At 37.7% G+C, this 16,469-nt stretch overlaps 1 protein-coding gene across 3 annotated transcripts in view; it reads left to right on the top strand.

Annotated features, from left to right (window-relative positions):
* The window catches only part of CNTN3 (contactin 3), a 329,597-nt gene that overhangs the window by 268,163 nt on the left and 44,965 nt on the right, over nt 1–16,469 (top strand). For all 3 annotated transcript variants that reach the window (XM_067542552.1, XM_067542548.1, XM_067542559.1), the window contains exons 4-9: nt 195–398; nt 746–848; nt 1,917–2,101; nt 12,267–12,403; nt 14,083–14,212; nt 15,557–15,707. In XM_067542552.1, coding sequence (XP_067398653.1) covers nt 195–398; nt 746–848; nt 1,917–2,101; nt 12,267–12,403; nt 14,083–14,212; nt 15,557–15,707 — 910 coding nt within the window. The remainder of the gene's footprint in view (nt 1–194; nt 399–745; nt 849–1,916; nt 2,102–12,266; nt 12,404–14,082; nt 14,213–15,556; nt 15,708–16,469) is intronic.

The following is a 16,469-nucleotide window of genomic DNA, read 5'->3' as shown; positions in this document are numbered from 1 at the left end:
CCAATCCCTCCTGGCTGAGGCACAACTAACTATATAAAGGTGCTTTCCTACATCCAGGTACCCAGTATTTGTGAGTATTTATTTCATACCTGCCAGTATGAAGCCCACTTATTGTGCTATCAGGCAGACTGTGTGTATCTTTACAAAATATAGAAATACATTACATACCTATTTCTTTTGTTAACACAAATTAGAACTGTCCTTTGCTTGGATCTTCAATAAATATCCATCATTTGTACAAGAGGACAGTCGGCGATTTGTGTCTCAAGAGACTGGGCATCTCTACATAGCTAAAGTGGAGTCATCAGATGTAGGAAATTACACCTGCGTTGTGACCAGCACTGTGACAAACACCAGAGTTCTCGGTTCACCAACGCCTCTTGTGCTGCGCACTGATGGTATGACTTCAGTTTGATACTGTATATCAATTAAAGCTGCTATCTACATATACATAGTGTTTGGGGCATGCGTTTTTGTCATATGTAGAGTAATCTTTCATGCATATCAAGAATAGTAGTTTCTAATCAAAAGATTCATGCTGACCGAACTTCTCTACTGTACACTTAAATTATTTTTTCTCATGGGACTGCTGAGGATTTAATTGGAAGCATGCCCAGGCCCACAAGTTTTTAAAAACAGTGTGCATTTGATCAGAAGAGATGGATATTTTGAACCAAACGTGCTGTAAGAGGCAGAGCTATACAAATAAAAATTACTGACCTATTTTCCTTCTCATAATTAACAGGTGTTATGGGCGAATATGAACCCAAAATAGAAGTTCAGTTTCCTGAGACACTTCCAGCAGCCAAAGGTTCAACAGTGAAACTGGAATGTTTTGCCCTAGGAAAGTAAGTTCTTATACATGTTCAAATATTGAAATACTTAGGAACACTAGGGTTAAACCAAACAACAGGCGGAGTTGCAGCAGATCTTTTGGGCATTCATTTGTATGTGTCCTGCTTTGTCTGTCTCAGTTATTGCCTTGGAACAAAAGGATAAACAGTCTTTCAGTTTATTAAAATTAAAAACATGCATGTAGGCGACACAACAATTTAAATGGGATGTCACATTGAATTTATTCAAATCATCCCTGCCATCCCAACACACACACAATTCTCATTTAAGTTAGTGGGAGCTTTGGCTAAATTGTACTGTTAACTGTTTGATGCTGTCATAATACTTCTCTTCCTTTACATCTTAAATACCCATCAAAACACAATTTCTGAGAACATCAGTATAGTTCTTTCTTCTTATCTAAACTTAGCCCCTTCTGCTCTTCACAAATGGTTTGAGAACCAGTCTTTATTTCTGCAAATGTATTTGCCAACTATTCTATGTGTTATTTGCCGAGAGCTTTGCCAAGTATTCATGATTTAGGGTATGAGATTGGCAACCTAAATCAGATTATACTGCTTATACTCATTGACGAGGTGACTGAAACTTTTAAAATCAGAGAAATAATTAACAGCAATTGAAGAATGCAAATTTCAGAACTGCTTAGCTTTGTCCTAACTCTCTTCCCGTTGAAGTCAGTGATAAAACTCCCTTTGACTTCAGTGAGAGACCAAAACTAAGAGCTTTTGAAAACCTTATCCTAAAGTATTTCTGGAATGAAACTACTGCGATTTGTAGAAAGTTTTACAAACACTGAACAGTTATCCAAATTGTTGTGAATAATAGAAAATCTACTACCACAAATAGTGAACCAAGCACAATGTATATATTTGCAAATCAGTTACTTCAGTATTCCACTATCTCTAATATATAATATGTATTAGATAAAAATTGACTATAAACCCTTTGTCTTTAGTCAATTTTGAGGCTTTTTTATTTCCTATTATATATATCACTTTGACAAATGAGTGTTTTTATGCAAAACTTTTTAATAGTAACTAATCCCATAACTTTCTTTTTAGCCCAGTGCCTCAGATAAATTGGAGAAGAGCTGATGGCCTTCCATTTCCAAGTAAAGTAAAGTTGAGGAAATCCAATGGCATGATTGAAATTCCAAATTTCCAGCAGGAGGATGCAGGCCTCTATGAGTGTATTACTGAAAACTCAAGAGGTAAAAATATTGCAAGAGGACGTCTCACCTACTATGGTAGGAAGCTTTCATCATTACAAAATACGAATGCAATTTACCTATGACAGACTATGGATACATGGTTTAACGTAGTGCCATAGAATTCCTGCAGTTAGAAATCAGGCACCATGTAATTGCTGTCTGAGAAGGAGAAAATCACATCCAGTGTTGAAGTTTTATATTTAAATAGGTTTTATTCCAGAAAAACAGTGTCTTTAAAGCTTCAAAAATAGTAAATGAGGACTTTCTCCTTCTAAGAATAGCCCATGTTCAAAAGGACTGCTGGAAGTGATATAGGAAGAACTACATTTAATAAATTGGCTGTTGCAACAGAATAGTTAGTTACCTAAAGCTCGCATTCTTTTTGATACTGTCATTGATGCATAGGTCAAAACATTCCAGTGGCCATAATTGTTTTGGACGTTACATGTGGAAGCCATACTTCCATTTAATTAAATAGGCTGATTTTTGAGAATCTTTTTGGAATTATCAAGTCATGTTTACAGGAAAATTAAATTCCATCTTGATTTAGAAAAATAATTCCCCAATATTCTCAAATCCTTTGTGTTCAAAAGGACCAATGAGGCTCTAAGATGAATAAATAAATTAAGGAATGTAATCTAACATAGGAAATGAAGGAATATGGAATTTAATAGCTGTAGAACAGCAATAGTCTCTTGTGCATTTAAAACTATACAGCCAATTGAATATCAGCTATGATATTGGTGTTTTCTTAATGCTAAAGTGATATACAAGCAAACTGGTAATTGATCATTTTTGTAAAAGTCAAATCTCAGCAAATGTAATTTTCCTTAGGAACATTAAAAGAAAGTTTCACTGTATGCTATGAAATGTTTATATAACGTAAGATTATTTTAACAAAGATACAGAAGTTGTATATACAAGGATAGAATGTAGATTCAAAGAAGATCATAGTAATATTTTTTTTCAGATGTTTATTCTTTGATACAGTACACAAAGCGCTACAGCATAGATTTCCTGAATTTTGATTCAGTTTATATAAAGATTGTTTTACAAATAAGTAGAAAGGCAATTTTCCCCTCTGTTTGTAATTAAATGAAAATGGATAGACTGATTTTTCATGTGCAGGTTGCAATTAGGAATCCTACAATAAACATTACATATATAGTACAGTACAAAACTGCTAAGATTCATCATCTTCCAGCATCACATCTAAGACCTGGCTCCATGCACTGCTTTTTATAGAGTGACTTTCATTAGAAACCTGCAAAGTCTTAAGTAAGTTACAATTAGTACATCCATCTAGTTTCTCACTTCGTTACAGCAGTTTTACACCAGTGTAACCCTATTGATTTACAAACTGAACCACTACAAATCTGGCATAACACACTGGTGCTCTAGACAGCTGATTTATTGGTTACTTCACATAATTTAACTTTTAGGATACTGTTTCCTATGTTGCATTGGGGCCCCTAGAGAGCAGTGTGCCTGAATCACAGAAAGTTTCTGCACAAGGGAAGGTAGGTCTGGGTTGGGACTACTGAGAACAGAGAGTTGACCTGTCTCTGACCTTAGAACCAAAAAAGGATGAAAATGCTCATTGCAAACTCTGCAACCACATGGCAATTTAAACCCTGTCAAAGTTAGTAAGCATTCAGGTACAGCGTTGGGGATAGGTTCATCCCTATTATTGATGATTAAGACAGAAATAACCATACCTGTTATAATAGTACAAAAGTTATACAAGTTTATTCATTTGTTCTGCTTAGTGAAATCCATACCAGAGAATTAAATAGTCTTACCTAGTCTTTCCCATTTTGATTCTTTCTCTGTTGACATAATTAGTAAACCAACCAGTCTATATGTAGGAAAGCGTATTTATATAACTTTTTTCTTTTGGCAGCTGGTAGATCGTCTCTTTCTTTGTACATTAATACTGTTCTATAAATGAAGACGCTATCTTCATGTGACTCTAATAGTTACTTGTCACTGACTGTGATATCACAGCTCAGAAATCTTTCTGGTAAAGAAATATAAGCTTAAAGTGTATGCGAATTAATCTTCCACTAAACTCCTGTGTCAGTTATTGAGGAGTTCCTGAAGAAGCACAGGATGAGAAATTTAGGGAAAACTTATATATTATATATTAAAGGTTAAGAAAAGATCAGCTATCTGCTAAAAAACACCAACTCTGGTAATACATAATTAGAATACATGGTGGTGATGCTAGTGGGGGTTGGCTGGTGTTTAAAGGTTTTCTGCGTCTGAGATGCTTCTGTTACTTATGTGGTGAAATATGCACATAACTAATGAAAAAATCTAATATGATTCACCAAGGAGGGTATTTCCTCTTCTCACGCAGTTACTATACTATCCTGCCCCCTTTTCTGTTCAAAAAGTTTGATGTTTTTACTAATTATGGCCCTGATTCAGCAAAGCACTTAGTTTGGGGCTTAACGTTAACCATGTGCTTAATTCTTATTGACAAATCGGATTCAGGGAAATGCTTGCAGTTAATCACATGATTAAGTACTTTTCTGAATAAGGTTGGACTGGGGCTCAAAGTTAAGTATATTCCAAGTGTTTTTTCTGACTCTAGGCCTATTTTATCTGTAAATACTATAAGGCCTTTGGAGTGGTGACCGTATTTCCTTGTTCTTGTTAAAAATGCGACACACACCAGTGGCACTCTATGGAGCAGGTATTATCATTCTAATTCAGCATTGGGTTTTTACCTGCTATCCTCAACACATTTCTGAAGTTGTTAATTAAAATAGATGTCTAAAACAAATATTCCTTGACTCTTTCATAATGTCACCAAGATCATATTAATCCTCTTAATTATTTCTCTCCTGAAGGAGTTTATATGGGGATGATACAAAATCAAGTTAACAACTTATTTTTCTCTCCACAGTTATAACATTTTTAATAACTGATTTCTCCGCACTGGAGTCCTTTTGTTCTAAAAATTGAAAACTTAGATCAGACATTGTTCTAATACATTTATTATGTTATCATGACATAGATGGTTTGCCCTCATCTTTAGTATTGTGTTCAGTCACAATCGCCCCATTTCCTAAAAGATATAGGAAACTCAGTGAAGATGTTTGGAGACACGGAGATGCTTCCAAATGAGAAGCGGTGAAAAAGATTACTTTTATGTAAATTAAAGTAGAGATAAATAAGAGGTAACAAGATAAAAGTACCTGAAATAAGTATAGATGCGTGAGCTCCTATTTACTCCCATCTCGTCATACAAAAAAAGTCACAAAATAAAATTAATAACCAACAAACACATTTAAAACTGATCAAAGGAAATGCATTTTTAAACACAGAATCAGCCTGCAGAACTGAGCTGATTCATCTGTTATTGAGGCAAAGAACTTAATGGAGGAACACAATACCCTCCCTTTTCCTTTCTTGTTCCATAGGTTGGTCATTTTTCTGCTGGTCTATAATAGAAATAGATTACTATTATGCTGGCCAGCATGGTTTCATCAAAACCAAGGCTTTGTCCATTCCTTGACCACTCAATTAAGAGATTAGTGGGTGAACGGTAACCCCCTACTTCTACTCAACTGGACCGAAGGTCTGGTTTGTATAAGTTGGAAGGAGGGCTTACACCCTTATGCAGGTGTATAGCCCAAGAGACAGTCAACCCTTTTATAAACTGTTAGTGTATAAGCTATTGATGTTCTGGGTCTGCAGTAATGTAATACTAAAGCTACACTGAGATTGCAGTATCTCTGAACATAGAGCATTGTTAGAGAAATCGAATTGTATACACTCTAAAATATCTGAACTTTTGACGGATAACCTGAATCTGTCTTGCTCTTAGAAATTTCCCCACAACATTAATTACAAAAATGTAAATAAACCAATTAACATTGTCGAGTTGCTGAGCTTGATCAACTTGAAACTTAATCATCAATGTTGTCTAATGATTTAATTGCTTTGCTATTGAGACAGATTGTTAATCTTTTTATGTATTACAGTTTTGCCAGTTATATTAAAAATTACAACAAATAAGTCTGATTCTGGAGCTACTGAAGGCAGTTAATGGTTATTTTGGGGGGTACTTTTGGTTACAGAGGATAGGGCACCTCTGTATAGTAACCGCAAGTTCACTTATTTTGCCAAAAAATGCAAATAAATGCTGGGTCAGTTACTTTTGTATATAAAAATAAGCAGATCATTGCCATAAACGTGGTGGTAAATTAACTTGAGAGTCATAGCCTGAGATTCGGAAAGATATTGCCCTGGTAGCTAGCAAAAGAGATAAAATTTTCCATTTTTGCCAAATGTCGTAAGGAATTAATTAACTTTCTATTGAACTGTTGTAACTAGTTTTTCTGCTAATATATTGCTTGACTACTGGGTCAGCCGAAAGCATTTGCCAGTACTGTTGAGCTTTTCACTCCAGTTCTCAGTTCCCTCCATGTCTTCTCCGTGGGGAGTTCCCTATCTCTATGGCAACAGGGGACAGACCAAATCTTTGTTCAAAGCCTGGTTTTAAGACTCCCTCTCCGGAGGAACTTCCTACAATTCTCTGTCTCAGACCTTAGGGCTTCCTTTGTCGCAGAGTTTTCATGGGGTTCAACTCACGTTTCTCGGTTTCTTCATTGGCTTTGAGGTTCTTCTCCTCAAAACTTCTAACCTCATACCAAAACAAATTAATTTGGTTTTTTGTGGAGGGTTGGAGGACAGCACTTCTCCTCCCGTCACCCACAGAAATGGGAGACAGAGAGAGCAGACCACAGGAATTCAGCTCCCATCTGTCATGTGGGTGTGGTCCACACCAAGACCATTGAGCAGTGTGCCTGGAAGCTCCCTTCACTGAGACCAAGCCAAAATTAATGGCATGAATCCAGGGGTACGTTTTTCAACTCCTGCCACTCCTCCCCTAGGCATGGGATTCCTGTTCTCACAGCTTGCGGAGTAAGTGGGAAAGTTTCCCTGGAGCCTCCTAGAATCCCAGCAAAAGGCTAGGTCCTCCACACAACAACCTGGAAAAAGATATTCCTGCTCCCAAAGAGCAGGTAAAGTCTGTGCTGAGAAGACCACAAAGCATTTCCCTTTCCCACAAGTTGTTTTACCTGCAAGGCCTCAGCTGTTATGAAAGGCGCCAGCTCCTGTGACCTCTCTGCTTCCAATAAGTCATTCGTCTCCAGTGGCTCCAGCTCACTCCTCATTCTGTGAGGTCTGTCCCCAATCAGCCTTGACCCGGCAGCGAGGAGCATGAGGTTAAATGATACAGATCCCCTTTCCTGAGAGATGGACCCACCTATTCTCCCCTTCCAGTCTCCAGGTCTTCCACAGGAAGTCAAAAAGTGGTTACTATTTTCTATAGAGAGACATGCCTGCAGACTGTCATTTCAATTGCCCAGTTAATGCATTGTCCTCCTCACAGGATCCCTCTCTGTTCTGGGGCTTGGCCCAGGGACTGATCAAGAATATTGCTCACAATCAGTTCTTAAAGTCTTAAAATCTCTTATGAGAATCTTCCCTCTAGATCCTCTAAAGAGAGGAATAAATCTCTAAAGCTGGGGCTTGGAGTGAGATACTTCAGACTCCTATCTCAGCTTCCCAGAATTAAGCATGAATTAGGGGTCTACCTTCACAGGTGCTTATGGTTTTAGAAAATTAAATACCCAACCTGCAGTGCTGAAAAAGAGCTGGCTAATTCTTCTTTATCTAGTTTATGAAGTTCAGATTAAGATGGAGCAGTCCCTGCCAAAATCTACTTGTACCTAAGGAGTAAAAAGTTATCCTAATTATTCTGCTTAATGTTAGGCCTTCCGTAGCCTGCTTAGTAAAGGGCACAGTCATACCAGTTGAGGTTTCTGCCAAACACACAGACAGGAGAATAATATCAACCACTCAGACTAAATCTGGACACAGCAGCCTGGGTGTTCAGAGCATTGGCCGCAGTCCTTTTTTTCTTCAGGACTGTGCTCAAGTCAGAGGCCATTGTAAATGTACACAAAACCCAGAAAAACTAAAGAATAATAAATAAATAAATAACCCATCACATAAAATCTACTTTTAAGATTTTCCTACCAGCTGATGCTTCACCTGACTCGTACATTGTTGTATATTCAATACTTCCAAAAATGTGTCCCAGTGGCTACTGTGTCTCCACTTGAAGAAATTGGAAATACAGGCAAACATCTGATATCCTTCCAAATTTTTTGTTGGTATGGTCTTAGGAAAGCATAGATACAAAGGTTTTAGAGGTTTTAGACCAGGGAATAAGTCCCTCCTTTGTCCAGGGGGAAAATCTTCAAACTACCTTATCTTAGGAGGTGTTCCCTATGAGACTACAGCTTCTCCAGGTTCCAGCAGGGGCATTATACGATAGAAGACAGCCATACCTGTCTGGAGAGTTGGAATACCAAGGCTGGGATTGTCTGGAAAACCATCCAACTCCAAAAGCTTCTCTTGATTTTTCTAAATCTGGGCAGATTCCCTGTTGTGAGGGGAGTTTCAAGATGGGCCCTAATCTGGGTGTGAACTACCACAGAAAATGGATGCTTGACATAAACAGAGAAGTCTATAAAATAGAACTCATTTATTCCTGGAGGCAAGTTTATCCTTTCTCAAAAATAATTAAAATAAACCAGCACTATCAACAAGTCCTTCATAGCATCACAAGATAATGGGTGCAATAGTTTCTCCTACATAATGAAATGATAGAACCAGTTCTGTAGAGAGACAGATATTTTGATAAGGTCACAAGATTTTGTGGTACCAAAGAGAATACAAAGTCAGGCAGCACAATTTAGATCTCAAGTCTCCTAGCAAGTCCTTAAGGAAATCAACATTCCAGGTGGAAATACTGAAATCCATCATTACATTACCTTCTCAAAATTTCAGAATATGAAAATAAACTTCCTGGAGTTCTACGGAAGATATGATCAGGGAGAGTCAGTCAGAGATATTTTTGCTTTTACTACCACAAGAAGCATTTTCAATACAGAATTACTTCTCTTGTAGTCTTGTAATTTGTATACAAATACTCAACCACTGAGATTAAAGATAGTAAAGAATATTGTGAAGGAATAGGCCACAGTGATTTTTTTCACCTTCTCATTAACCGTCAATTCTTGGTTCTCAGACCTGATTTAAATGTATCTGTAACCTCCTCTGAAATTCCCAATACACACCAGTTCATATCACAGTGCAACAGGGACTTATCCCTATCCTGAACCAAAATCCAGCACTGCCTCACCCATCATCCAGGAAGCTAAGAGGAAGGTTTGAACTACCATCATACATTCTAAGAAGGTGATATGCGGCCTCTTAGAATCTCATTGGAAATTCACAAATGATATCTGTTTATCACTTGGTATAACAAGGGACACACATCAGGGGTAAGTCAACTGACAATGGGATCAAGGACAACATTTCTTGGAAAGACGTCCATTTTCAGGTACGTGGCACTGTAAGAACCCCAAGAGAGTCTCTCATCACTATCACGTAGCAGATTCCTGAGAACCCCCATCTGACAATATGCAGATTGCAATCATGCTCTTGATCTAATAAAACCACTTTTCAGCTTCACAGTGTTAGGTGTCTTCCTTGTCTCACTGAAAAGCTCTAGCCTACTCACCACTTCCTTTTTCAAGGGTGTTTCAAAGCTTCGTTTGCTCTCAGTGAAACTTCAGTTACATGTTCTATCAAACATCGTAGTTTTGTGAACTAACAAGGCCTCCATCCTCAAGGTCACCGCAATCTTCCTCCTACAATAGGAAGTGGTATTTATTGTGAATGAATGAATCCAAATATCCTCAAAAAGTAAAATGCATGAGTTAATGCAAACAGAGCCTAGAGGAGAGTAAAAACATATGTAGCTGAGGTATTCAACTCTTCTGGTTCAACTCCTCTCATTACCAGACACTGTGAAAAAAACAGTGGGGTGGAGGCATCTATTCATTTTATGAGGAAGTACGTAAGACTACTACTACCATGGTCTTCCAGCCACACTTTCTCAAACATTATGGAGTTGACACCCTCACCTCGGCTAATGCACCATTTGGTAGAAGGGTATTATGGAAAAAGATGCCCCAGTAACACTTATTTTCCTTTTCAACCCTAGATGGGTAGCTTGAATCCTCTTCCCTCTCTAGGAATGATTTACTGCTCTCTGCATCCCACTGTACAGTGTGTCTGGCATGGAGGGGATTCAGAAAGGGAAAATTCTGTCTGACATGTGAATTTTTATTCTAGGACCCTCTATGTCAGACAGTCTGACCCTCCCTTAGAAGATCACAGTATGTCCATTTTTCCCTTACTATTGCTCACTTGTTAAGTGGTTTCAAAGGAAGAGGGTGTTCCTCTAATCTAGGGAGTCCCTAAATTTCATGTTAAGACTTCTGCAAATGATGTGAGTTGAATAATGCTTTTGAACTTTCATATAGTTAGTATTTTTCAGCTTTGGAAGCTATTCTTCTAGAGAATTCTTCCTGATGGGTCATCCTTAGCCCAGGCTCAGAATAAAAGTCTGGTCTGCTCCCAATAGCCTTGGAGACAGACACCATGCCCCTGGGAAAACTGATGTGGAGTGTCCTAGAATGAAAATACACAGTTAAGAGAGAATTTTTCCTTTCTGGGGAATATATGAAATGATGAACTTTACAGCTATAAGCATAAAAGAATGGGTTACTTTTAACCTACTTTGTAGGAGTACTTTCAAATGAGAGTATACAGCAGATGTGAAATATTGCGCATCTCTGGATCCATCAATAATGCAAGTTCTGTTGCCTGTTTTGCATAAATATTTAGGTATGCAATGTGCAAGAACCATGCTGACATCTATGCTCAAACTTTCATCCCCTTTGACACGCTTCCAAACTGATATTCAGTCCAAAGCTTGCCCACTTCAGTGTGGTTGGATGAGTTGTCTGTATCTAGGGCACAATGCCCACCTGATTGGCCTGAGAACCCGAAATGAGGTGCTGTAAGGTGAAGCAAGCTAGAATTATCAACCATAAAGATGAAGGTAAAGTGGAAGGCCTTGCATTTTGGGTCAGCAAGCCAACTCAGGAAGATAAACATTTCCATACTCTAAGACTGATCAACTTTGAGGAAAAAAGTCATGATGTTGACAGGCTACATAGCCATGACTTGTCTTCCTGTATCCAAAGAAGATTGCAAGCATATAGCACTGTGACAGCAGTATCATCATCTGATGCTTAACTGCAGTTACACTCCCACTCCACGTGAGAGGAACAATTATGAGAACTAGAGATTTCAGAGCCCTTTTTATTTGAAGTATCTTGTTTATCCATTTTCTATATCTTTTATTTTTATTATTTGAGAGACGTCCCACCTTTTTATTATTTTAGGGTGTGGATCTGTGGTTATGTACATGAATGTATGTATCACCATCCATAAGGACCACATGGGGAGGCATGAAAGAATAATCCTCTATGAAGCCCTAAAATACTGCCTCAAAATCATTGAATGTGTGTGTTCCTGGTTCTGTAAAAACATCCAGAGAAATTAAATTGTCAGCCATGTAATGTTAAGTGAGAGCTATGAAATTTTTGCTTATTAGAAAGTTTGATTAAAGTCTGTAGTTGTGTTAGTAAGGAGTAAATAGATTATTTCCTATATGTAATAGTGAAATCTGAGAAGGAAGTTTCAATTGGCTCTTGAGGTTGTGATTTATATGTAAATAATCATTTGGTTTCTATATTAAAATATTCACCCAGCTATGTTTTGATTCCACTGCCATAGGAAAAATCCTTTACTTGGAGTTTAGAAATAAACAGACAGCCGCCTCTTTAGATTTCCTGGTTTAAGTCTATATTAATTTCATGATTTGTCTAAACTGATTATTGAATTCCAAGATCGGTACTAATTTGTCTATTTGAACTTATTTTTACCTCAATTTCATACCGTATTGTTTAACCCCTAATTAGTTTAGTAATATTTTTGTACTTAGTAATATATTTAGCCTCAGTGATATGTTTTCTTGATTTTCTTTTTTGTTTATTAGCTTTAATCAAATTTATTAAAAAAGGACATTGAGTCATATTTCTTCAGGAAGCAACACAGGTCAGAATCACTGAGAATCTTTGAACACCAGCTTATCCAGCTAGGAGCCTAATCCACTCTCTCTAAATTAGCCCTTTTGTTTTCACACTGTAAAGTAATTTGTAATTTTGTTTTGTTTTGTTTTGTATTTCTTATGTAGCAAAACCTCACTGGGTCCAGATTATAAAAGATATCGAAGCTGCAGTGGAGGACAGTTTATACTGGGAATGTAGGGCAAGTGGAAAGCCCAAACCATCCTACAGGTGGACAAAGAATGGAAACACTTTAGCATTAGAGGTAAAGTGGGTTTTTTTCTTTTTGTTTTTTTTTTTTTTAAGTGAAGTCATATGAAATTAAGATTGCTACATATTAACTGCTGAGAGTTCATTGAGGTCCATAGAATTAACCAGTCCAAAGAAGCCTTTGAGATGACTCATGATAGACTTATACCGTACCTGCTAATGTAGCTGTCTAGAAAATAATAACACTATATTTGTACCACCAAGAGGGGAATGAGTTATATGGCAGACATGTTCAATAGAAGGGGGGAAACCATCATGGTGGATTCTCATCACTTTACTGCATTTGACAAATTAGTCTGTGAGGGTATGTCTTCACTGCCGTGGGGGCAGGCATGGATGCAGAGGCATGGATTGAGTGGGTCTGTGTAGACCCGCTCAGTCGATCAGAGAGTGCTCTCCGGTCAACTCAATTAGACCAGCTCCCCGAAAGGAGTAAGGCAGCATCAATGGGAGGGCGTCTCCCATTGATGCAGCACCATGAAGACGCCATGCTCTGTGAACATAAGTACATCAACGGAAGATACGCAAGCTAAAAGTCTCTTCTGCCATTTAGGGACTTCCCAGGCACTGATCCTTTCACTCCTTAGGAGGCATTTGGGACTGTTTTTTGTCCTGCTCCTTCTTTCAGCAGAGGTTTTGAAACAGAGTATTTTCCCACATCAGAAGCAGTTGAAGAGAAACCTCTTCATTTTTTGTCTGTATAATATCACCACTTCCTGTCAACTCACCCTATAGATGCATCACTTTGTATCCCAACTCATGAACATTTTTGAAAAAGGTGGTTTTACTGGTTTCTCAAGCAGGAGGGGGTGGATTTTTCATGCCCATGACTGTTATAGAATATTTAGATACATTTGTTCTGTGTTACTTTTTTGTTCTATGACAATTTATATGTACTGTTCCAGTTGGCCTTCTCAAAGAATAGCAAGTGAAAATTATCATAATGTGAAGTGTCATTGTCAGTTACGCATATTTGATCCAGTCGTCCAATTTGAGGCACCTCTGTATGACATTTCAGGATTTCCAGACTCCGAACTATTGTAAATTGACTAAGTTAGAGCAAATTGCTGATCCAGTGATGCCAACTCACATGATTTTATCACAAGTCCCATGGTATTTGGTGTGTGTCTTAAAGCCCAGCTCCTGGAGGCAAATGATTGGGTGAGAATCTCAGCTTTTTAGTAAATTTCTAATCTTCATGATTATAGAGAAAATCTCAGTCCTTAAGGACTCTGACTAATGTAAAAAAGAGCCTAAAATTATTAATTATTTATTTTTTAAAAAAACATGATTTGGGAGACCTAACTCATAATTTTTGAGTGCTTGCCATTTTCAGTAGTGCACTTTGCTAGGCATATTCCGTAATCGCAAGTGACAAAATTAAGATCCATACCTGGACTTCCTCAGAATGTGAGGAGGACTTGGTGTCTGATTCAAGCCTCTCTCTCCTTAGATGGCACCATAAAGCTCTATTCGTCTCATTAAAGCTATTATTTCATCATTCCCAAAATACGGAGTTCACCCCGGTGCAGAGAGCATATGCTCTCCATAAATTCCAATTAGGACTTCGTAATGGGATTTATTCCATCTCTCTGCACTGGGATGAATTCTACCCCTTTTATTTATTTCCTGTAAAACTTAATGTACATTGAAGGTGTTTTTCCTAATATCCAGGGAAGAATCCAAATTGAAGGTGATGCTCTTATAATAACAAACCTAAATCTGACAGATTCTGGCATATACCAGTGCATAGCTGAAAACAAACATGGAGTGATATATTCCAGTGCAGAGCTCAGGGTTATAGGTAAGATTCATTTTCCTGTCTATTGGATGGGTGGAGGGGATAACTTTTTGCCATTCCTGCTGCAGCTAGTAATATGCACATGATCTCAAATTTTTAACCCACTCAGATGCTTTCAACAACATAAAAATTTTTACCCCAGCTGATAACTTCTTATCCACAATGCTGAGGACTTTACTCACCTGCTTCTAAAGGATTTGCTGGAAATAGTCACTGTATTAACAGCCCAATCATTCACTGCTTTTAAAATGAAGACACAGAGATAAATTATTAATTAGGGGGAGAGCAGAGACAATGGCTTGGTTGCAAGCTCAAAGATTAAAACTAATCACACAATCTGGAAGCCACGTTGGCTCAGCACGTTAGTCAGTAGCACTGACCTTCTGCATCATGACTTCAGTATTCCCAGGAGAGCAATGTCATTTGAAAGCAATAAACTAGTTGTGTATATGCTACTTTCCTTGATCGTGGGGATAAGGCTGTGCCATTTTATGGTTTAGGGTGATGTGTGCTCATTTTAAAAACAAATGGCAATGACTTATTAGACTGTGAAACACTGAATTTGCAAAGTGTCATGTGAATTCATATGCTTTCACACTTGTTACTTGTAAGGCTGGGGAGAGTGATTTGGAAAATTAATTGGAACGAGGCCTTGATGAAAGGAAAAAAAATAGGTATTTTTTCTGAAAACAGACTAGTTCCCTTCCAGTGATAAGGTTTAGAATCAATCACTGAACGATTAATCCAGCCTAGGGCTCCTAAAAAAAATGGATTTGCATTTCAGGTTCCGTGATTAGCGTTGTTATATGTCATCCTCATTTATGGAACCATTAACTAATGCAGAATATACTTCTACAGTCCGAGTGATTTCATGATCCTGAGGCTTAGGCTAGTGATCTGACACAAGATGGGGAGTCCAGAAATTCTCTGAGTTCTAATCCAGGTCCTGGCACTGACTCCAAGTGGCCTTGGGCAAGTCACTTAAGCCCAGATTCATCAAAGTACTTGAGCATATACTTAAAATTATGCACGTGCTTAAACACAACTAACTGCAGTGAGACTTCAACATGTGGTTTATGTCAGGTCAGTGGGACCTTAAACCCATGCTCAAACCTCAGCATGTGCTTAAGTGCTTTGCAGAATCAAGGCCTTAACTTTTGTGTCCCAGTTACGCAAGTTGTTAAAAGGAGAAATAATACTTCCCTTCAGGAGAACTGTTTGAATTAACTAATTAACATTTATAAATACACTTGGAAGTTGAGAAGTGCCATATAAATGCTTAGCAGTAGTATCATTAATATAATGTAAACCAGTTTTATTTCACTGTTGACATTCCTTTTGTTTTAGCTTCTGCTCCCGATTTCTCCAAGAACCCAATGAAGAAATTGATTCAGGTTCAGATAGGCAGCATAGTAAATTTTGAGTGCAAGCCAAAAGCTTCCCCTAAGGCAATTTGCTCCTGGAAGAAGGGAGGTGAGCTGCTACAGGAAAATGAAAGGTATTATACTAATAATGCTGTATTTGTTTTAATCTTGTTAAAAGATTATTTGTTTATAACGTGCAAATTCCTTTTTAAAGACAGCCATGCAACAGTATCACTTTCAAATCCAAATAGTCATAGGGCAAAATCCTATCTAATATCTGTCTAGGTTTTAATACTTAATAATAAATACCTAGCTCTTATATAGTCCTTATACAATGTTTATTCCCATTCTATCTGACGATATTTTGCTATCTATCTGACGATACAGCTTCTATTGGGCCAACTTCTGCTCTCCATTTCACAGGACTAATGGAGAAAAGAATTTGACCCAGAGCAGTGGCACCCTGGCAACTATGATTTTGGAAATGTACTGTAATTACAAAACCTGTAATATAACATGCAAATACTTGGACTTGCAAAATCCTTTAGACAAAATCCCTCACAAAGGAGGTTAAGAAGAGATGTTTGGATTTGTGATGAGAGACATAAAGTAGTGTCATAGTGAGAATTTGGCTCAGAAACAAAAAAACAGAATAGAAATAAATGATTGATTTTCACTATGGCAAAAGATGTATATTGAGGTGGCCTGGGGTGCTGTACTAAGACTGCTCTTGTTTAATGTATTTATTAATGATCTGGAAAAAGAAGTGATCAGTATGGTTCATATTTGCAGATGACACAAAATTAGTCAGGTTAGTCCGTTGTTAGGTGCAGAGGGACCTAATAAAGCCAGGCAGTTGAGCTGAACAGTGGCAGATGAAAATCAGTGTTAACAAA

This window comes from Emydura macquarii, unplaced genomic scaffold, assembly GCF_026122565.2.
Source record: "Emydura macquarii macquarii isolate MOO-44397 ecotype Brisbane River unplaced genomic scaffold, CSIRO-AGI_Emac_v2 contig_71, whole genome shotgun sequence".
Taxonomy (NCBI): domain Eukaryota; kingdom Metazoa; phylum Chordata; order Testudines; family Chelidae; genus Emydura; species Emydura macquarii.
Note: the sequence above shows the minus strand (reverse complement) of the source record. Positions and strands in the feature narration are given on the sequence as shown.